The 23,926-nt window shown below is 41.4% G+C and overlaps 1 protein-coding gene across 3 annotated transcripts in view; it reads right to left on the reverse strand.

Annotated features, from left to right (window-relative positions):
* Window positions 1–1,926: 1,926 nt before the first annotated feature.
* Window positions 1,927–23,926, reverse strand: part of STAT1 (signal transducer and activator of transcription 1) — a 45,660-nt gene continuing 23,660 nt past the window's right edge. For 2 of the 3 annotated variants that reach the window (XM_019022007.3, XM_063695405.1), the window contains 14 exons: window positions 22,395–22,454; window positions 19,818–19,847; window positions 19,633–19,726; window positions 18,398–18,439; window positions 17,089–17,172; window positions 16,426–16,524; window positions 15,167–15,302; window positions 13,403–13,452; window positions 12,554–12,648; window positions 11,634–11,779; window positions 9,616–9,801; window positions 8,588–8,663; window positions 7,606–7,708; window positions 1,927–3,491 (listed from right to left, as the gene is read on the reverse strand). In XM_019022007.3, coding sequence (XP_018877552.1) covers window positions 3,477–3,491; window positions 7,606–7,708; window positions 8,588–8,663; window positions 9,616–9,801; window positions 11,634–11,779; window positions 12,554–12,648; window positions 13,403–13,452; window positions 15,167–15,302; window positions 16,426–16,524; window positions 17,089–17,172; window positions 18,398–18,439; window positions 19,633–19,726; window positions 19,818–19,847; window positions 22,395–22,454 — 1,216 coding nt within the window. In that variant the 3' untranslated portion in view covers window positions 1,927–3,476. Of the gene's footprint in view, window positions 3,492–6,041; window positions 7,709–8,587; window positions 8,664–9,615; window positions 9,802–11,633; window positions 11,780–12,553; window positions 12,649–13,402; window positions 13,453–15,166; window positions 15,303–16,425; window positions 16,525–17,088; window positions 17,173–18,397; window positions 18,440–19,632; window positions 19,727–19,817; window positions 19,848–22,394; window positions 22,455–23,926 lie in introns of those variants that run through there. The other variant, XM_055379277.2, reaches the window with a different exon arrangement.

A 23,926-nucleotide genomic window follows, 5' to 3' on the forward strand; every position in this document is an offset into this window, starting at 1 on the left:
CTGACAGTAAGGTATTAAGGTGTTATAATAGCTTTATGAAATATTATAGGAGAATTCAGAGTTTGATAATAGGTATTTGACAGCTTTCTACCTCTTAGATAGCTTTCTGTTCTCTGTAGACTGAAGATAACGTTAATAAATAAGTTTAAGACTGCTTAAGTATGGCTCTGTTGTTGTTTTTTCCTTTTTACAATAAATCAAGCAAGGTGTTTATTTCTCAGTGAGTATAGCAAACACATAACCCAAAGTGAGTTCACAAAAACTTGGAAGCTGAGGATTATCATTTAAGAGCAATATAAACTGATCTTAAAAAGCTCTGAAAGCAATATTGTCTTCAGCTTTCCTAAAACTGGTTTAAATGTCATTTCTTTGAAATTGTATTTTTTAAATATAACATTTACATTATTTGTAGCTTCTGGCTGTTTGCACCACAAAATCTTAAGTTTTAATAAGGTGATTGCACTAGAATGTATGATCCAGTGTCTCAGAATATCTTAAGTTCCATAAAAGCAGGGATCTTTGCTTTTGTTTACCAATGTTTCCCAAACATCTAGTATAATGCCTGGCTCATGGCAGGTGCTCTATATAAATCTGATGAATTAATTAATGAATGAATCATAACTAACCAAAGGAAGCCAGTCACATAAATGGTCCTTACTTGTCCCAATTCAAAAGGTAAGCAGAAGAGTTTTCAAAACACTTTCTAGCTTTTTCCTGTCCTTTCCCTGGGTTAGTCAGTGACAGGACTGCTCTGTTCAGAAAGACTTGCCTTCATATTCCACTTTAGCTTTCAGGCAATAAATAGATTTCACTCATTTCATGCCATCTCAGAAAACCCTCTTTCCTTTAAAATGAGACATTTGTCCCCAGTAGCACACATAAGCTCTATGCTTATAAAACACTTTTCAAACTTACAAACACCACACGAGAAATACTCAAACACAAACAAATATCCCTTAAGTTAGGATCTACTCAGTGACTTCTTATAATGGTTAATTATGTAGAATACAAACACTTACACTAGTTAGCCAGGGCATATTTACTTTACTCCTTGGAGAGAGACCACTCTCAGTGTTCACTATAAATAAGCTTTATATTTCCTAGATGTAAATACGAAGATATGGAGATGAGAATAATCATTCTGGTTATGATGCCAACATTCATTATCAGGGAATAACACTATTCCATGATAATAGCTAAATACAACTTGACAGACTATGCCTAACTTGGTAATTATGCCTCTTCTTACCCTTTTTTCCCCAATACACAGTGTATTTTACTTTGAGAAGACCTGGCCTTCTAGCTTTTGACATCTTTGGAAAAAAATGGCAGCTTTTTGTGTGGGTGCAATAACGTCTCAGTAAGAACTCATCTAATCGTGGGGGTGTAGATTTTAGATGACTGCTTTGGAGACAAGACAAAGTCCCATTTCTCATGTATTTTAAAATTAAAAACTAATTTGGGGGTATTAGCAATACCCAGATTCATTTTAAAATAAGTGCTGAATCATCTGTATATTTGGGGACAGCTGTGGTCACAAAGAACCAAAATACTTTTGTTTGTTTGCTTTTTATGGCACCTATTACAGCTGTTTCCAATAATATTACTCCTCTGACCTCTTCCATTGACATATCTTAATCTGCCATAGCAATTCTGAATATGTGTAGGGCAGGTAAGGACAACATTTAGGAAAATAATGTTATTGATCTTATTTTAAAATAAGGATTGAGGTACATGAGAAAAGCATCAAACCAATTCATAATGTCAGTAATTTTAAGAATCTTTATATTAAATACTATTAATGAGAGATAATAGAATTTTAGAATTTTAATACTTCTTAAAAGTAAAGTCTCTTGGCTAGTGCAGTAAAATGAAACCATGCGAATTCCCAAAGGGCAAAAAGAACTGACAGCTAAACCTCAGCAATTAGAAACAATATTGTTTTAATGTTGTCTTCTTTGTTTTTTAGTCATTTCAATTGTAAAATCAACTGAAACTTAGGTTCTCGCCATCTATATAAAAACTGAGAGAGGAGGCCTCAGATTGTGTGCAGTACCACGGAAAGCACTGTGTGCATATTATATTTAATGCAATACAGATACTTTAGCTTTAATTTTAAAACAAAACTCAAGAAATCTTTATCTCCACCAAAGAAGAATACAGCATTTGCATGATAATATAGTTGTGGTAGCAGTAGTGGAAAAACAAGATACAGCCACATAGCAGTATGTAAAAGGGAAGAACCTTGTCAAACCCATCTCTTAATCTACTTTTTGTGTCAGTGACAAGGAAGGAAAAAGGTAAAAATACAGTATACTTCACGAAACATCATCCACTCAAAAAAGTGTCTGGAAAAAGTACAGGAGAGATAATGGAACCATTCGCAAATGTGAAAAACACATATATCAGCGAAACATATGCAGTTCTCAATGCAGTTACATAGGTAATGAGTTTTGAAATGATCTGATTCTCATATTACCTCTGGTGAATTATTCAAGTTGTCAGTTACTGCTTTTTCTACTCCTTTCCCAATTTTGTGGCTAATAGACTAAATACCACCCTAATAACAAAAAGGACAAAGTAGCCCATTTAAGAAACATGAATTAAATTTCTGAGTTTATCTACATCTATGGTTAATTTCAACTTTTGAATGAGTGGCTGTGAATAGCCTAACTCCCTTGGTAGAACTGTAAAAATAATTGTATGTGACCAAGATGAAAGCAGAATGTATTCAGCTTTGGATATCAAACACAACTTGTGAATTTGGAAATGTACATCCTTCTATTGATATTAGCTAGTGTCATTAAGCCATAACAAACAGTAAAGCTAATGTTCTCTTCTCAAGAGACAGAATTTGTCTTTGTCTTTAAATAGCCAATGTGAAAGATGTAATAAAATACACATTGTCCCCCTACCAGATGCATGATGGCTACCTTTGAAAGAGGACTGATATAATTGTATATAAACTTGGCTTTGAACTATTTCACAGGTAAGCCAATGGAAAACTGCCAGTTACACTTAAAGCAAAGAAAACATGTAAGAATTCTCCCACAGAAATTTACCGTTCCTACGTCAAGCCATTCCCTAAATAACCACTGATTTATCCAACAACCTATAACAGTTGGGCACTGACTTTATGCATAACATTTGCTAGATGTTGCTTAACTTCTCCTTTCCCAAAGGACCCTCATTCTCATCCTGATACTTTGGGTGTATCTGGATGTTTTTCACTTGTGAAACCCACTCTTCAGAGAATGCCTTTCAATTTTACCTTCAGTAAGATGCATGATGCCCTTCAGAGTAACTGATGTTTCTGAGTTAGAGAAAAATTCACTTGCTATCAACAGGTTGCAGCGAATTTGCTGGCCTTTCTTTCATTTCCCTAGAAACACAGGATGTGAAGGAACAGAGTAGCAGGAGGGAATCACAGATGAGAAGGAAAACTGTCGCCAGAGAAGATGAAAAAAATTCATGCTCTATACTGTGTTCATCTGTAAAAAGACAAAATGTGGTTAAGTTTATTACACTGATCTTGTGAAATGCAGACTCATACATTAAACATTGCTTGTCTATTCCAGAATGAAGTAGTAGGAAGATACTTGCAATGGCAAATAAATACCGTGGAATGAGAGGACCTTCAGCATGTACTATGTATTATCCTGGGCTAATCAAGACCTTTTATATCACCTAAGCTGATGGATTATTACTCTGCTGCCCACTGGCTTAATTTTGTGAATCCATCCAGACTGCATAAAGCTTTTTGCTGTTATGCAAGTCTGGGGACAGAGCAACGTGTCAAATCTGCTCATGTGAAACGGGTGAGGAAATGCTGAGCCATATGCCAGAGGGAGAGAGGAAGGAGAGGGAAATGATGCACTTCCCCTAAAGGCCACTCAGTGGGTAAAATCAATGACTGTGTTTCAGGTACAGACTAAAGAAGCAGAATTACTAAGAACCCCTTCACCCTCCCCACCAGTGCCTTCTGCCCAGCTGCCTTGACCAGGACAACTTATAGTAAGTAAACTGTTCATCCAAAGGATACTAGCCTGCCAGTGACTTCCTGTCTGACTTCCACACTGGTCTTTCCCCTTAGACCAGATGCTTTCAATCGAGGATGATTCTGTCCCCTGGCAATGGCTGAAGACATTGCTGATTGTCCCATCTGGCTGTGAGGGTGCATGTGCTTACTGGTATCTATTTGGTAGAAGCCAGAGGTGTTGCTGAACCTCCTACGAAGCACAGGAAAGCTCCCCACCCCACCAATCCCCAACAAATAATTCTGAAGCCCCGAATGCCAGTAGCACCAAGACTGAGACACATGGCACTAGACTGGAAAGCCTCTGGAGAACTTTTTTTTAATCCCAAGTGCTCAATAGTGTGTGGTACATAGTGGGCTCTTAGGAAAATTATTTTGGATTGAAAAGCACAGTGAAAGTGTTGCCCCTATGTTTCAGTCTAGCTGATGTTTCTCTTTTCTTTCTTTTTTTTTTTTTTAATTGGAGATGGAGTCTTCCTCTGTTGCCCAGGCTGGAGTGCAGTGGCACCATCTTGGCTCACTGCAACCTCCACCTTCCAGGTTCAAGCGATCCTCCTGCTTCAGCCCCCCTAGTAGCTGGGATTACAGGCACACACCACCATGCCTGGCTAATTTTTGTATTTTCAGTAGAGATGGGGTTTCACCGTGTTGGCCAGGCTGGTCTCAAACTCCTGATCTCAGGTGATCCACCCGCCCCGGCCTCCCAAAATGTTGAGATTACAGGCGTGAGCCACTGCGCCCGGCCTGGCTGATGTTTCAAATGTGTGCTTAATAGGGTGGACCGTGGGGGTAAAGAGAGGGAGGGAGGGGGAGATAGATAGATAGAGGAAGAGAGGAAGCCCAGATTCAGATCCTGTCACTGCGTGACCAGGGCAAGTGGCTTAACCTCTCTAAATCTCAAAGTCTTCATCTATCAAAAGGGGATTAATAGTACCTAGCAGATAGGCTTGTTAAATTAGATGGCATACGTAAAATTTTTAATATAGTAGACAGAAAGTAGTAGACAATTAATAGCTAGTCCTATCATTATGAGCTTTGGCTAAAGGCCTCTTGGAGAGTAGACTGGTTCTATTACAGTCCCAGAGGAAAACACTGATTACACAGGAAATCCAGACTAAACAAATGCCCAAGTCATACTGCAGAGAACACTGGTGCTCTGGCTCTCTTGGACAGTTTCCTCAGGAGCCTATGGTCCTGTTGCTCCTGAGGCTGCACCAGGCGTTGGCCCCTGGCACCACCCTCTTTCAGAGCTGCAACCTCCAGACTTGGCAGAAGACAGCCAGCTTGGGGAGAGCTGCTTCTGTTTCAGAGTATACACCCTGATTCTAAGAGTAGATGCTGGATGGAAGTCATGGCCAAGGGGCAGTACAGCAAACCATTGTGAAGTCAACCCAATTTAGAGACTGATTCAACTGTTGTCTAACCAGTGCCGTACCTATATTATGAACTCTTTTTCCTTTCTTTTTTTTTTTTTTGTTTTAATTATAGCCTCTTTTAGCTCTTTAAGTCTTCTATGGGTTTAATGGGAGACTTTAGTGGTGTGTAGAGGGTGTGTGTGTGTGTGTGTGTGTGTGAAATGGATTTATTTTATTCTACAAATGAAATGAATGAAATCATCTGAAATGGAATGGAATGGCTACAGCGAGTGTCCAAAGACCACAAAAGTGTTTCCTGACATGTGCTTAGCATATTTAAATTGTTCTCACAGTATCATCCTGAGAGCACAGAGAGCAGTCCAACTGCTCCACAGGACTGCAGAGAGGGAACCAATCCATCTATTTTCTCAATAATGGTGATGACAGAGATGGAATGCTGATTGCCAAATCCCAAACACACACGGGCCTCTCACCCAAAGGCCACGATGCCTTTGTCTTAGTAACAGAATAAACCCAATCCTGTACAAACAGCTTCTTCAGGGTGCATGTTTTGAATGGGGCAAAGATTAGCTTTTTGTGGGAGGCTTTCCAGGATACCGGACAAAAGCATGCACTAGAGACTCACTAGGTAGATTCAAATATTCTTTCTACCATTTACTAACTGCTTGATCTTAGTCAAGTTACATAAAAGGGGCTGTGTGGGGAGGAGGGGCTCTGTTCCCACATCTGTCAAAGTAGGAATAACAATAACACCTAACTCAGAAGGGGGCTGTGAGGACTGAATGAGTTACTACCTGTGAAGTACATGGTATACTGTAGGTGCTTAATGTCACCTATTAATGGTGGTGGTGATGATGATGTAATTTGCTCAGGAACAACAAAGGAGGTATAAAAAATCCCCCCATTTTACAGTTCCTGTGATGTAACATATTTTCTGAATAGGGCTTTATATTTATTCCATTTTTGTGCCAGGCCTATAAAGCCCTTTATACCTTTATAGCAGTGTTGGGAGCGAAACTCTAGCAGGATCCTTCTTACATGCAGAAAAGGTTCATTTTACACTTGCCAACAGGAATGAAACTATTTCGCTGCCACAATAGCTAACTGTTTTTCTAAATGGCCTATTTCGTCACCAACAATCAGGAAAGTGTAAGAAGGTACAATCTCTAATGATTGTAGCCCGTGCTTAAGGTGAGGAAAAAAGTCAAAAAATTACACATGAGAAACCTGAATCCAGGCAGATCTTACTGAGGCCTTATCATCGCATTCCCCAAATGTCTGAAGAGTGACGCCCTCTCATTCTCGCTCACCTTTCCCCTCCCTGCCTTCCTCTCTTTGTTGAGCACCTACTTTTTGCCAGGCACCGGGTATACAGTAAGGAAGAAAGGCCAGTAATAACTCAGGATATTTTTTGGAAGCATTAAATAAATTTTAAAAAATGAGCTGGAGTAGCTCCATGTGGAAAAGAGCTTAAAATTAAACAGCATCAGCAAAAATCCAGCCAAGCAAGCACAATCTTTAAGAGGAAGGATTTTAGGCTGAAAGGCAAACAATACTAGTTGATATACTAAAAAACACCCTCCAAAAGGAAGATGTTCCCTTTTGTGGACAATCATATTCCCATTTCTATCACGAATCTCATTAACTATTTCACTCCTTGAACCTTTTACTCTTGGCAAGCCCTTCACAGCCCCAGGAGCTACTTGTACAAATTAGCTCTCAAATATAAGGCAGATGAAGTAATCTCATTGCTGCTAAAGTATAATTCTCTCTAATTATTGTAACTACCAAGCGTTAGTCCCTCCCTTTCTAAAAGTAACACTCCCTCCCCTATGCACAGTGATGAAATCGCATTCCAAAGAAAAACATTTGCTTATCAAAGAAATCTTAGTTCCTTAATATATGAGATTTCTACATGGACAACTTTAAAGGGGAGAGGAGGAAACCTGAATATTAGAAATGTCACTTGTTTTTTGGAAGGTGCTGAATGCGAGGAATAAAAATCCCACTGATGACGCAGGTGGTTTAAATCCAGCAGCTCCAACTTGTCATGGCTCATCTGAGCACTGCACTCTCCTTGGCTCCGCCAGGGCTCCCTCCCGCAGACAGGCCCGGGATCTGCCATGGTGCACTCCCTGCCTCTGAGCACACACACTTATTGAGAGCTACACACAGGCCAGCCGTGGTACTCACCATACTGTCGAATTCTACAGAGCCCACTATCCGAGACACCTCGTCAAACTCCTCAGGAGACATGGGGAGCAGGTTGTCTGTGGTCTGAAGTCTAGAAGGGTGACTAAAATGGGGAAAAAGAAAAGAGCAATGTCAACATCTGAGTGATGAAAGCACTAGTGCATACTTACACACTTTATCTTTTGTCTGTAATTGAATTATCACGTTATATTTTTATTTTGGGTAAGTGCATACACTTGTAAAATACATTTGCAAAAGTACAGCTCATGGGAGGCTCATGTCCCCAGCCCAGCCCCTTGGGAAATGTTTCACACTCCAGGGATGTGATAAGCAATAGCCAGACTGGAATCTGTGCCGCTTCTGCCTGGGTAAGCCTAGGTGTGAGCATGTGCGGTGCACTACCCTGAGATGACAATGCCTCGTGGCTTACCCTGGACAGAAAAGCACCAGAGAAATGTCTGGGGAGTCCCTCATCCCTACCTTGAGGTTTGAATGCAGATAAAGCTGCTCCACACAGTGTTTTTACATGAAGGCTACATCCATTCACCCCAAGACAGTGCTGCAGGCCAAATAACTGACAATGACATTTCCAAAATTTTTTCTACCTTTTATAAAATGAAACAACAAAATCAAAGCAAGTGGAGACAATGTATCTCAATCATTACTTTGGCCTTTTCTAGATTGAAAAGAACTACTTTCCCACTCTGATCAACTTTTGCTCATTTTATTTATACTTTTTCAAAGGGTATCAGTTTTGGGAAAATTTATATACCTTAAATACAAATTTGGTTTTTGGCTTTTTTTTTTTTTTTAAAGTAGTAAAATGCTGATAGGCAGTAACATGGGGATCTCAACAAGTTCAGCTGTGATGGCGATAGCAATTACAATGGAAAAGTAAAATACAAGCATCTTCAACAGGCCCCAGCCAGGAGCAAGGCTGGCTTGAGGTTTGTAAACATGTCACTCTTCTGTGTTCACTTACACTTCAGACACAGAAATCAACTCAGTCTTGATATATCCAGTTCCTTTAGGGCCATCAAGTTCCATTGGCTCTGGTGCTAGAAATAAACACATTGTGTACGCTTTCCATCAACCGAAATTACTTCAGAATAGAACATCAACTTTTCGGGGGGATTAAAGTTCTACTGTGTTTCTAGACAGCTTAGCCTCCTACAACTTTAAGGAGCTATAACCTCCCTGCCTGAGTCACCTAAAATTCTAGTGGGAATGCAGAAGCAACGAGAAGAAGGATCTGAATTCAGTCTGGGAATAAGCTAGTGTTCAGCAGGACACTAGCTAGGAGCTTTCTCTTTACACAACTTGAAATCTTACAAGAAGTTTGAGCCCAAAATATGCAAAGTTCTATCCAGTTTATTGGCATTAGCCTGGCTAATGAATATTCACAGCTGTCAAGGTAAGCTGGGGACATCTTCATTCCAAAGTAATTGTCCTAATATTGAGATTTCTGATTCTGAAAAACAGCTTTGTTGGTGTGTTCCAAACAAAACAGGTCTAATTCGAACTTTCTCAAATGCAATTCATTGACAACTGAGAAGCAAGAGACCTGTGTTCTCAGATGAGGCCTCCTCTTAATAATTATCTAATAAAAATAGGATCTAGTAAGTAATTGGGCCACCCTAAATGAACCACTTCACTTCTCCCAGGCCTCAGTTTCCTCAACTTTAACGTGAGCAAGATGCCTTCTGTTGGTTTACCACAGTTCCTTATTTAAACCCTTTTCATGTGGAAACAGTGATAGTAACAAATACACAAGACCAGCAATGGACTTTTCCAACATTCCTAAAATAGGAAATTGTCCATTCATTTCTTACTAGCTGTATCAGGCCAAATAATGCATTATGTTTCACCTGCACTGAGTTTACGCCATCTTTTGAAAGCCTACTCTTACCAATTCGAAAGCAAAACACTGCATGGGTGGAGTTTCAGAATAATCACCCCCTCATCAGGAAAGACTGTGCCACACTGTTACCACCTGCTTGCCCCACTTACCTTCCTTTGGCCTGGAGTAATACTTTCCGAAGGCATGGTCTTTGTCAATATTTGGATACAGATACTTCAGGGGATTCTCAGGAATATTCTCAGCAGCCATGACTTTGTAATTGCGAATGATGTCAGGGAAAGTAACAGCAGAAAGTTCTTTCTTCGTGTAGGGTTCAACCGCATGGAAGTCAGGTTCTAAAAAGGAGAAAAACTAAGTAAATCCCATAGAACATCCCAAAATGAAAGAGGACAGAGAAATAAAACACTGCAGAGTTGATGGATTTGAGTGAACCTCATAAGAACTAATCACAATCTAAGCGTTGTAACACATACAGTAGACTGCTTTATTTCTAAATAAATTATAATACTGTCTCAGGGAAAATAAAGGGAGGTATTATTCTCAATAACATTCTATTTGCCATTATTTGCTTAGATTTATAAATCTGGGCAAAAAAGATTTATTAAAAACCTTTAAAAGCCTGCATCTTCAATGATGTGCTGCCCATAGGCACATAAATAACTCACTACTAAGTGGATCATCTTGGCTTAAGCCACAGATTTAAATTACTAGAGATAAACTCACTTTGTTTTTCTTTTCATATTGAAAAATCTAATTTTTTATTAAAATAAATTATGATATATAGAAAACAACATTTCAAATTAAAAATGATCCTATTTGCTACATTTCCCTGTAACCCTTAATGTAATAAACCATGGTTTAATTTACTCCCGTTCTTATTCCCAGACTGAATTCAGATCCTTCTTCCTAGCTGATACAGAATCTCCCTTTGGGTGTTGACCTTCCAGAGGCCACGGTTCAGGTGTTCTGGGGAGCCTGCTGTGGAACATGAGACTATGCTGCCATCCTAACCCTTCCTGGCTGGTAGTGTCCTGCTTGACCTTTCCTGGTTGCCAAGGGTTTTCTTCATCTCTGCTTGGTCTACTAAATCTGTCTCTCAGCTGGTTCAGGAAGGGAACAGGATAAGAGGAAAAGGGCAGGTTCCAATGACTACTGCCCATGCCAGACTCTCGTCTCAGCCTCCCTGCTTTTTCCTCAGAAGAAAAATAGAACAAGAAAAGTATTCCAGAAAAACAAATAGAACAAGAAGAGTATTCCAGAAAAATAAATAGAACAAGAAAGAATACCGTTCCAGAAAAAAAAATAGAAGAAGAGTATTCCAGAAAAACAAACAGAACAAGAAGAGTATGGCAGAAAAACAAATAGAATAAGAGTATTCCAGAAAAACAGGAGAAGAGGAATATTTCAGAAAAATAAATAGAACAAGAAGCGTATTCCATTTTGTGTCTACCCACTGAAAGTATAAAAATTACTAAAACAAATCAGTTTTTCCTCCTGCCCTTCAAACAGACCAAACTCTAAACAACAGTGAAAAGTAATCAGTTGGTCTTTATGATTTTTTCATTTACGCTGTTGAGCTTCACCCTCAGAAACCTGCTTCATAACACCAAGGTTTCTGGAGTCTTTTAGCCATGGACTCATTTGATTAAATAGAAACCCCATATATGATAAAGATAAATTTGCAGCTGCTCTGTTTGAAGGCAGGGTAGAGGCTGCCACTCGTCCCAACAGGTCCTGCATCAACTCCCTGGCTGATGATGTGTATGAAGTCTTCTCCCGAAGCCTGTCTCATCTGCACACTCTACTCTGGGATGACCCTAAGAGAATGTGGATGCTTACTCCTGTGGGAAATGTGATTCCTTCCAAGAATGGGTTGCAGATTACATTGACTCACATCCTTGATCTGCAGATAACAAACCTGATGCAAAGGAAAGAATTGGCATTGTCTTTTCAAAACCATCATTTCCACAATATGTTCCAGAGAGTGAACCACAACCACAAACATTTGTGGTGGTTTATTAAATCCTATCGGGGGCTCATGTGGGGTAAGTATAAGATCTGCAATTTCATGTCCCAAACGCACTATCTGTATGAGCTGACTGGCGGTGATGAAGAGGGACTTCACACACATGGAATGGTGGGACTATGTGCTCAAACTCCCACTCACCGCCTCCGTTCTGGGACCGCTCCACCCATGTGAATGTGATGGCCCCTTCCCGGGAGCTCTCACTGAACCGCAGCAGGAAGGTCCCCGGCTGCTGGTCCTTCAAAAGGGCACGCTCTCGCTCCTTGCTGATGAAGCCCATGATGCACCTGGATATCGAAGAGATGGACGGATGGGCTTTTAGTTCAATCATGATTTCCATTTTCATGCTAACTTACAAACCAAGAAAATGGCTGGAATGTGAGAAAAAAAACCTATGGTAAAAAACGTAGACTATTTTAAAATCTGTTCAGTTGACACTTAAGGAAGCATTTCACTTATACATGTATATACTAAGGTTTTAAAAAAAGCGATATGAACATGGTGTCAGTAGGATGCTACAGATGCTCAATAACACGTGTGGGATTAATGAGCCTTTTATTGTTCCTTTATTATTTTAAAGGCCATAACAATGTCTGAATTTATACATCTTTTTTACTGGAGAGGAAGACCTAGGCAATATATTTTCATATTCTAGCCCTTCTGATCAAATTAAAGCTTTTGTTGAAATATCAGCCGATCCTGGCAATAAGTCAAGATAGAAATGATTTACCCAGTTAAAAGGGTTTTTCTTCCTTCCTAGGGGCCACATAGTAGGTGCTCAAAAAATTTTTGTTGAGTGAATGAATGCATGAATGGCACTCAAGAGTTGTTTTTTTTTTTTTTTTAATTTAGCTTTGCCAATACATATACTTGTACTAAGAAAGTGTAAGGTTAATGTTATGAGGTTCTACTCTTCTGAAGCCCTGAAGGGGCAGCCTATAAATGTGCGCTCCTGTGAGATTCACACACGCCTAGTCAAATACTGAAGCTGGACTCAGGCCTTGTCTCAACCTCGCAGCACTAAAAATATGTTTCAAAATACATCTATCGGTGGCCCTTACCCATCATTCCAGAGAGGGAGCAGGTGTTTTTTAATGAGTTCTAGGATGCTTTCAATCCAAAGCCAGAAGGGAAAATTTTTATCATTTATATTTTCCTGAAAGTATACAAATGCAGACATTATGAACAAAAATCTAAAACAATGACTTAACCATGGCCCCTCCCACCATCATTTGCAAAGACTCCCCAGGTGCCAAGGATGGAACTGTCCCATTCAGCACAGCAATGGGATCCCTCCCCTGGCAGGGAATATCAAGTTCCCTCCCCGCTCTTATCAGCATTCAGACCAGGAGCTCTCCAGAGCTCTCCACTTCCCTGGGCCGGGCTCTGCTTCCCTTTCCAAACAGTAGCAAGCTAGCCTGGGGGTGACCTCCAGCGTGACTCACAGAAACACAAGCTGCCCCACACTAGCAAAATCCAGCAGTGCAAGCTGGTCCGCACTGTCTGGTGACTCCAGCACAATCTAAATGTTCCCCCCAGTGGGCCCCTCTGCTGGAGCAGGCTGTTAAACTCGTCTGGCTGGTCAGGCTGCGCCACCCAGCCCAGAACATACATTTCACACAGAAATGGCTAAAACACTGCTGGGCAGGGGTCCAGTGTGAGTGAACAGAAGCCTCATTTCAGATATGAAAGAATGTTATCACTCAGGCAGGTGCTTCCTGTCAGACTCCCGCTCGGAGACCAACCTCCTGCACTGAAGAAAAGTAAACAACTTGCCCGAGGGGCTCCTTGGCCAGAGAAGAACACGCCAAAATAAGCAAACAGTTAAGTAACTATCACAGCAAGAAACATGAGAACCTCAACCAAGAGCAAAAAGGACTTAGAGAGCATAAAACCCAGACAGTCCTCACCTTACAAAACCTCGTCCACGGAATGAGACCATCGGGGCTGGCGTTAGGACCTAAACAAATAAAAACCAGATTTTTCAGCAAACAGAAACTGATTCTAAAGCTTTGGTTGGACGGATGGCTCTTGTATTTGCTCTCAAGGAAAAGAGCCAAACACCCAACAAAGATTGTATGTACACAGTTGACATTTTCGGATACCTTAATGCCAAATTAACTGAGCAATTATAATACGTGCTGTAAGAGGGCGGAATTTAAATGGTCTAAAATATGTATATGTTGGTTTGAGTTTAATGGCAGAAAGGAATGGATGGCAGATTCCTGGGCACCACGATATGAGAGTTTTTAGGGAAAGCGGAAACATCACAAAGTCTTACCATCTGCTCTCTCCCTCCCCAGCCCCCCTTTTCCCTCCCTCTCCTCTAAAGAGAGGACAGTCCTTTTAATGCCCTCTTCATGTTACACTTCCTTCCAAGACCATCAGCTGACTTTGCCTTTTGCACTAAATCAAAGGTGTTCTGCTGGGCCTCCTAGAGAAGCCTCCCTATCCAGTGCCTCTTCCCACTGCCTTCCTCTGCTGCTCAGCAGAGCCCCCTCTCCCAAGGACCCTACAGAATTTTTTTCAAAGTTCAACCTGTGCCCAAGATCACCCCTAGATCTTCAATGTAACTGATACTTGACTTTACAAGTTTATTTTAGACATTATTTATGCATTTCCCTCAGCTTTCCTCCAAATAGGACATGGGCTCAGGGAGTCTGACGCAAATCAAAAACCAAGTGAGAGAAATGAGAGGAAGAAGCCCAGGGGTTATTAGCTACACAAATTAAAGCAGCCCGGGCGAGAAGAGGCGGTAAGCCCATTATCGGTCTTCAAAGAGAACTACAAATAAGCCATTACAGCTAGAAAAGATATCCTTCTTAACTCTCACCAAATAAAGAAATGGAATAAGGGGATTTTATACTTGTATTAAACAGCACAAGACCACCACTGTGACAGCTGCATAGCCAAGAGAAGAAGGCACTGTTGAAAGTCACTGAGTTAGGAAGAGCCTACTGCTGTTTGGAGTAAATGCAGTGCTGCTCTACAGAAAGCAAATCTGGATACAAGTTGTCCATGGATTTTTAAAGAAATAGTTCAGACAGCCTCACTCACTGAAAGATCTGACCTTGAGACTAGTGGATCTTTGATTTGTTTAGTATGAAGGACTAATAAATGCACTGACATTAACCACTGAAAGGGAATTATCTACCACTGTCTAGACTCTGTCCAATCAGGCAAAACTGCAGATCAAAAGAGGCATCCTCTTGTGGGGACGGCATCCTCTGCTACCTGGGCCCCACCTGAGGCAAGGGCCCTGGGTTTATGCTGCAGTGGGCAAGCCCCAGGACTTTATTCTCATCATGTCAGGGACTTCCTTTTTTCTCCCCAAGGTTAATGGTTAATAGGCCTTCATCTTTCTCATCCAGGAACTTATTTCAGCCACAAATAATATATTTTACATAATTCATAAAACTTTCCCTTGGGAATTCATCTCAGAAATCTTAATATGAGACAATGAGGAACGGATTCATTTAAATGTTATCAGGTCTATATTTCTTTCTAAGGTGACATATGATTCTCACTTAGCTATAATAAACTATAGCTTGAAAAGCTGACAGATTTTAGTACTTTTTTACCTTTAACAAAATAGCAGAGGGGAAAAGAGCAATTAGAGAGATATTTTTATGAATTTCAATTTTTATAAACATAACAAGTTAATATGCATATACCAAGAAGCTTCTCTCCCAACATGTTCAGCTGGTCCACATTGAGACCTCTTTTGGTGACAGAAGAAAACTGCCAACTCAGCACTTCTGAAAGCTGAGCCCATCGTGCACATGGTGGAGTCAGGAAGAAGGACAGATTCTAGAGAGAAAACACCCAAAATCTAAGGGTTACTACAGAGACACCAGTCACAAGTGTGGCACTAAAACATATGTCCATCCCAAAGTTCAATTCTAGTTTATATGACACACAGGTGCTTTCACAGTAGGGGAAGAGAAATACAGTCAATTTTCATTATTTACAGATGCACATTTGTGAACTTGCTTACTCACTAAAATTTACTTGTAACTCCAAAATCTAAATACATGGCATCTTTGGGGTCATTTGAAGACACACCCATGCACACACAGCAGCACACAGCAGCAAAGAATTCGAGTCTCTTAACACGCTTCCAACTGAAGCCAAACAAAATGACACTCGCTTCCTGTTTCACCTCTCGTAAGAAAAACGTGTCCTTTTTGAAGCCTGTTTAGCGCCATGTTTTTTGCATTTTGTGACTGATGTTGGTGATCACTGTTTAAAATGGTGCCCGAGCATAGTACCACAGTGTGGTCTACTGTTCCTAAGCATGGGAAGGCTGGGATGTGCCTTATGGAGAAAATACATGTGTGAGGCAAGCTTCACTCAGGCATGAGTTACAGTGATCCTAGCTATAGGTGTAATGTTAATGCCTCAACAAGTGTATTAGATAAGGTGTCTTTAAACAGAAACACACATAAACAATGTTATGCATTGATGGGCTGACAAAAATGTTGTGACCAGAGGCTGGAAGGAACCTAGCCTCGTAGTTCCCTTAGGAGCAACAATTCATTATTTGCTAGTTAAGTGTTCGTGGTGACTTTAAAAAACATAAGTACTTTGAATAATTATAAATGACTGTAATTAATTAACAGTGAGTATCCACACTCTAAGAATGGAGCATGCTTGTTTAGTAGATGTATACATTTTAAAAATAATAACAATAAAGTGGTATGGAATCACTGACTGCCCTAGCTTACCCACATGGGAGAAAAAACATAATTCTCATTTCAAATACATATCCATGCTTCATATTCCCAGATTTACTCAAAAGCCTTAGAAATACCACAGGAGCTTTGTCACTTCTCCCTTAACAACTGGCCACTGGGGCTATTTCAGAGATGCAGCAGCGAGAGCATGGGGTCTCTGCTTAACCCTGGGACCAAAGCAAATGTGTTTTTCATACCCTGGGTTCCGCCACCAGCATGTTGTACCAAAGGATGGAGGCCCAACCGCTCGGGAGCTGGCTGACGTTGGAGATCACCACAACGGGCAGAGAGGTCGTCTAAAGGATGACAAAGACCTTGAAATCATCCGAATCACAGAAATGTCACCTTCAGATAACTGCTTAGCCTCAACTAAAAGCAGGGGATTATTTGTAAATTTGTACATATTTAATACTTGAAAATGAGAAATGTTAAGTTCTGTTCTTCTGTCCAGTTTAACTTGTCTTTGATGTATCTTTCAGTTAAGAAATAAGTCCCTAAAAATAATAATAGCTACAATAATTAAGGGATATGCAATATGAGAAGATGAAAACTGTCACAATGAAAACATAAAATGTGGGGGGAGGGCAGAGCAAAATAAATAAGTCCCAATGCTTAATGTAAAAAAAAAAATTAACATCAGCGATCTCAACTGGAACTTTTAAGTTATTGAATTTGAAGGTTAATTCAATTGTCTAGCTTTCTGGACCATAAATTAAGGTTAAGATAGCATTAGCTGAAAAAGATCATTTTAAAACAATTAGGTAAATACCTCCAGAACAAAAACTGAGAAATAAAAATACATGTAACAATTAAAAATAAAAATAATGAAGTTTTCCAACACGGGACCATAAAAGTCTTACCTCGAGGTCAATTACCAAACCAGGCTGGCACAATTGGGTTTCAAAACTAAGGGAGTGAAGCTCTTCAGTAACGATGAGAGGACCCTTGGAAGAGAAAAGGAAAGAAGAAAAGAATATAATTATTCACAGATCCTAAAACTTTCAAAAGCCCAATTAACATTGCAACAGGCCACAGAGATCCTGGGCCCAATCAGTGGCAAGTCTGAAGACTCAATATTCAATCTCTCCCAGATTTAATGATTCTTAGTATCTCAGTGTGCTCTGAAAGATAAGTGTCTGAAGTTACGGCAAGGGTTATAGATTCAGAGCAATGATTGTCAATGGGGAAAGAGCAACTAATGGCTTTGTGACCTAAGGCTTCTCGACCCTCAGCTCTGTCTGCCTGTCCAGTGTGGCTGCACATCTCAATGCAGATGGGTGGGGAGAAGGTGACAGGGCTGGGAGTAAGTGCATACTTGTGATTGTCTACTGCCTACCGGAAGGGCTGACTCACATCAACTTGGCAGGTCACAAGTTGTCTTGGTTTCGGTAGAAATGGATAGATTTCAAAGTGCCTTCATAAACATTACCTCATGTGAGCCTCACAACTTAGAACTAGAGAGGTGCAACGGCTAGACCCAGGGAGGTCAAAACATAGTTCAGGCGCACACCAGGGCTAGAAGGCATCTTTGCACTGCCTGGGCCTGTGTTTGTCCCACTGCTCCATGTGACCTCCACTGGTCCTGGTGTGGAAGGACTGCACACTGTGTGTGCATAAAGGACGAAAGTGTTCTCAACCAAAACAACTCCAGATATTTCATCCTTTGTCCATAGTTCATTTCTGAATGCATCACAAACCCAGCTCCTTAAGGATCACGCTGTAGGAAGGAAACTGATGCAAAGGCAATGCTTTTGGTAGGGGATGCAATGGCCGAAAAGCCCTCTTGGCACACAGCAAGGCAGTCATCAAAGTGGCCTCTCGTTCCAACTCTGACAGTAACTCTGTGCACCCTTAGCTAAATCCTGCAAACTTCCGTGAGTCAATTTCTTCACCCGTAAGATGCGAAGAATACAAAAGCCCACAATAGCTACTCCACTGAGTTGTCCATGAGTGTCTGATGAATTTGTGAGCAAAATCGTTTGACAATAGTAAAGCACAAATGTGGTGTTTTTACTGTTGTCACAGATATACCAAATACCCAGCTCCTTTGCTGCTCTTCCCTGATGGGTCTGAACTCCTCTGTGAGGTGTCCCCAGCCACCAACTGACCTGTCCTTGCTAGACAGACCTGCCTGATTTGGGCCCATTCACAACATAAAGGGACTCTCACCTCATTCGTTCTGGTGCCAGCATTTTTCTGTTCCTTCAATTGCTATAAAACAAATAATCATCTTAGTAAACACCATGGTAATGGTCAAAGTTGCCATCTTCATTTACAACTGAGAACAAAGTTAGGACTAGAAAGAATGACAGACGTGACTTTATCTTTAGAATGCAGAACATGGGACAAATTGGCCCTCGTTCAGGGTCCATGAGCAGAAGCACGTTTCCCCAGTGGCCTGATGGTGCGGACACCAGTCTGGAGGGATCTCTTGGAATCACAACCAGCTCCTCTCCTGTGTTCAAACTTTCCCTGAATGTTTCCCCATGCACCTTCGTTAGCTGTTTCATGCCCTGAGGCTCGGGACAGCTTCTCCCTCCCCTTTCCCTCAGCAGAGTCCTCCAGGCTGGGCCCAGTGACTCCAGGTCCAACTGCCCTCAAGTGGACGTCAGTCTCTGAGCTGTCAATCCCTGAGCTGACGAGGGAGCAGGCTGGGGCCCTGAGGGCGGCTCTGAATACCCTCAGGCACCTGAGTTGGGCTAAGCTTTCGAGTTAGGTAGAGCTTCCTAGCTACGAGGCTTGCTGGATCACAAAGTGGTCTCTAGTGAAAAAGGATGCCTTTAACCTCCTGCAGGTTCTGGGCCCAGGGAAAGCTTCGGACTCAGCACCCACAGAGCCTCACAGCAACTGGCAGCCCCCATGTTCACAGAGGAGGAAAGATGGTGCAGCCCACACAGAGCATCCCGCTGGGTCTCCACTGCCTGGGGAATGAGCCCTACTGCCCTGGAGAAAAGGTGGTAGAGTCAGGCTGGCGTGGAGGCAGGGGCTGTGGGCAGGGCCACCAGGAAGGGGAACACGGGGGCTGAGGAGTGAACCCTGGCGTACAGGACCACACTTGGATCACAGTCAGGACACGGGAGCCATAACCTTTGAGAAAACTGCAAGCGTAGGTGAGTGACCGTGGGGATCATGCAGGCAGCAAGTGCAAATCATTTACGTAAACACAGGCTTAGGAAATATTTTTACTGCAAGTGATACAGCCCAGAAAACAGAGTGAACAGTCGTGGGATAAGGAGGAGAAACCAAAATGCCCCAAGTACTGGCGACAGGAAGACACCAGCCACAAAGTCTACAAACCCCAGCAGGGGGCGTCCTCCACATGGCAACATGCCAAAAAGGGCTGCTCTATTGTCAAAAGTCCTAAGAAACCAGAGACAACATAGAGAGGAAACTGATGTCCCTACCAGGTGCCGAAATTCAGCCGCCAGACTGCCATTGGTGGACTCCTCCATGTTCATCACTTTTGTGTGCGTGCCCAAAATGTTGAACTTCCTAAATCTATACAATATAGGAAAGAAATGCTGAAAAGTCTTCCAACTATTAAATAAATAAAAATATAGCACAGTATAGTGTAAAGTACATCACGTACCCTTTTACTGTATTTCTCTCATTCACATCTCTGCAAAAAAATATATATATAATCACATATGCGTATTTAAAATTTGAAATAAGCTTTAACAAAATTATAAGAGTATAACAGCATAAGAGTGTAAGTGAATGATAAACAAAAAATAAATCTACACCTATGGATTTGCAGCCTTTCATTCACTCCCTGCTTCCATCTACCCATACTAGGTCTGGCAAGTATCACTGAATGACCTTTGGCAAATAAATGGTCTGGGCCTTACATTGTTCATTTGCACAACATACTAACAGTGCCAACATATAGGACATCGTGAGGAATAAACTAGTTAATTCCTCACCAGTACACCCTCAATAAATGTAAGCACCAGCACCAGTACACCCTCAATAAATGTTTAAGCTATCGTTATTGTATATTGAGCAGCTACTTGGTGCGAGGCCCTGCACTAAGCACTGGGGATCCAGCCAACAGCACTGCCCAGTAGTCACAAAGCTCAGAGGACTGCCAATGTGACCATTTCATTCTCATTTTTATTCTCTATGATCTTTAATGCTCTCATGAAAGTAGCAGGAAAGTCAGTTATCTGGGGAAAGTGGCAAGTTTAAGTTTTAAGTCTGAGGTTAAAATTTTGAAAGACCTTGCACTTCTATATTCAGTGATTACTTTGTCATGTTCTGGCCAAATAATGTATCTGTGAGTGTCCTAGATGTAGACTAGAAATCATGGGCTCACTCACAGATCTATTAGTTCCCCCTCCTTTCCAATCTCAACCAGAAGTTCAATGCTTTTGTGAATGACAATTACCATTAGCTATGGAAGGGACCTATTTTCCCGTTTGGAAAAAAAAAGAATTTAAAATAAAAGGGATAGTATGATAAAAGCTGACTTGTCAAAGCTAAGAAGACCGTCAGAGCTGGAACCGACAGAAAAGACACAAGGGCCCGAAGCAGCTGAGAGGAGCTGAGCTGACGCAGAAGATGGTAAACTGCAATGGCAATACAACTCTTGTGCTTCCTCCGTTTAGGAAGTAGGATATATTTCCCCATCCCCCGAATCTCAGCTGGCCTTGATTTGCTTTTAGCAACAGGATGGAAGGGAGTGATGCTATAGATGTTCCAAGGCTAGCACTCACAGGCCTTGTTCACTTGGAACACTGTCACCATGGGAAAAGCCCAGGCTAGCCTTTTTGAGGTGCATGAAGAAGGACCTGGTTATCCCAGCTGAGTCCCAGCCATGCAATAAGGCCTTGCTAGAGCACCTGGCTCCAACCACACTAGCCCAGACCAGGACAACCTACAACTCACAGAATATGAGAAATAATGAGTTTTTGAGTTTTTAGCCACTAAGTTTTTGTTTGTTTGTTTTTAGACAGAGTCTCACTCTGTCACCCAGGCTGGAGTGCAGTGGCATGATCTCAGCTCACTGCAACCTCTGCCTCCCAGGTTCAAGCGATCCTCGTGCCTCGGCCTCCCAAGTAGCTGTGATTACCGGTGCACACCACCACACCTGGCTAATTTTTTGTATTTTTCGTAGAGACGGGGTTTCGCCATGTTGGCCAGGCTGGTCTCAAACTCTGGCTTCATGTGATCTGCCTGCCTCGGCCTCCCAAATTGCTGGGATTACAGGTGTGAGCCACTGCACCTGGCCTAGCCACTAAGTTTTGGGAGTGGTTTGTTAGGAAGCAAAAGCTAACCGATATACCAAAGATGATGGCAGGGAAGACAAGGCACAGACCATGCTATGAGGAAGAATATTCTTAAAGGAGTGGGAAAAAGCAAAAAGCCAGAGGAAAATGATCTGAATGATCATAAATCATTTTTGAAACTTGCCAAAACAGTATGTGACACAAGCTAACAAAAACATTAAATATGGGAGGGGTGGGGGGGAGCCATCTTGTTCCTTAATGAGAGTGGCCAAGTTAGTGCCAGTCCAGGTCTAGGGTCTCAGGGCAAAATAGGATGAGGCTGCTCCACCTGGACCCCCAAGAGAGATGCCCATTCCTGGGTTCCCACTGCCCAGAAGAGACAAGAGTGAATCCCACAGGCTCCACACAGTCTCCCCAAGATGCTGCTGACCTCGCTCCAGAAAAAAACCCCCAAATGACCACAGAATCATGGCAGCCTGGACGTTCAGCCTCGGGTTGGATCAGGGGCCTCTCCTTTGGGGCTGACCTAGAAGGAAGGGGTGGCATGCCAAGTCCAGCCACTTTGAGACTTGCTGATTACAATCTCATATGCACAAAGAGACACTCACTCTTTTGTTCATTTATAGTCTAAAAAGGCACAGGAATGTTGATACCAGCTCCAGGGGAAGCTCCCAACATCCACCAAGGGAGCTGCTGATTTAAATCTGCTGGGATCATTTGTGATGGCCCTGGTGGATCTGACTAGAAGTCTCTGCTCATGCGCAGCATTGTCAGGACTCTGGGTTCAGCCCTGGGGCCCTAGGGAGGCAAACTTCCACCCAGTATAGACCCTTCCACAGCTAGTGAATCTGCTTATTTAGTGGAGGAATCTGTGCTTGAGTAACAAAATCAACATTTCAATAGTACATGTATGTTATATAATGTTAAAGATATCTTACTTATCAAATAAGACTTTGACTTTCAAATTATAATTCAGCTCTTGCAATTTCACCAACAGTCTGGAAAGAAAAATAAAAGCCATTACTTATAAAAAATTATCTGTTACAATTTATTTATTATGCCAATTCCCTATTAATGTTTAGATAAACTACTCCCCCTCCAGTTTTAGGGTATTACCAACAAAAAAACTGACAGTTTTGTAGATCTACTTAAATTTTTGTAAGTGTATTTGTAAGAATAAATTCCTAGCTGTGGAACCGCTTAGGAAAAATTGTAACACTAATTCTGACAGGATGCAGCCCTGATTTTACATTCCCACCAAAAGTTAATGAGGGTAGCTGTTTACCTCTATAACCTTGCCAATATTGAGTTTCATCACAATTTCAACCTTTGGCCAATTTATATGGGTAAAATAGCAAACATTACTTTCTGTTAAAACTTGTATCTAATCTTTGTCCTGTTGGGAGACAATAAAAACTATTGCCCATAAGCAGAAAAAATAGCGTCACATCTATAGTCACCCCAGGGTAGCGTGGAAAGATGGAGGGCAGGTGAGAGGGTGTGCCTCTGCTCCACTGAGCTGGAGACTTTGAGAAGGAGACCCTGGGGCTCTGTCTGCTCCGTTCAGTGGAGCAGGTGGATGGGATCAGATTTCTACTGTCCCTTCCAGCTGTTGAGTTCTAAAATTCCACGAGGGCTTCAGTGTAATATTGTACCTACCCAGCCAGGGAGGGTTAACCACAGACTTAAATCAGCAACACCCCAGAAAAAGGACCCGGGCCAACTATGAAGGCCAGTCCAGTTCTTCAGCGTCTAGCTACTCATCATAAGAAGAATGCTTAAAGCAATGCAGCCATTCAATAGAAGAAAGTAAAGCCACATATTCCTGGAAACACTTCTACAATTATTATCGAGGAGAAAGACTACAAAACAATGTATGTAGCCTACTCCGAGTTTTTAAAAAAGAAATATGTCATATTTGTGTGTGTGTGTGTGTCTCTATATGAAATATTTGTGTAGACATGGAATCCTAATTTTTTAAAAAGGAAACATTATGTCATGTTTGTGCGTGTGTTTCCGTATGAAATATATATTTGTGTACACATGGACAAAATCCTGGGAGGACAGACACTAGGCCATTTACTGTGGTGGTCCACAGATATTTATATCACGGACTGCTTTGAGAATCTGATGAAAGCTATAAATCCATCCATCAGAAAAATGTACATGTTATAAATCCACATTCATACAGCTTCTGGGGTTCATAAGGCTCAGGTTATGAGCCTATGCCCAAGAGGGGTGAGGCAGCCAGGAACTTTTACTCTCTATTACACACATTTCTGCAATTTGGAATTCTGTTTTCCTGTGAACACGCATTACATTTATGATTGGAAAAAAACCAGGAGTGTGTACATATATGTATATCAGTTACATTTCTACTATGAATATATTAATAAAAGACTCTCAGATATTCTCAGTAAGAGTTCATATTAAAGTGCCCCCTGAAAAATTATTTCCTCAAAAGCACCCT

Source organism: Gorilla gorilla, chromosome 11, assembly GCF_029281585.2.
Source record: "Gorilla gorilla gorilla isolate KB3781 chromosome 11, NHGRI_mGorGor1-v2.1_pri, whole genome shotgun sequence".
NCBI lineage: Eukaryota > Metazoa > Chordata > Mammalia > Primates > Hominidae > Gorilla > Gorilla gorilla.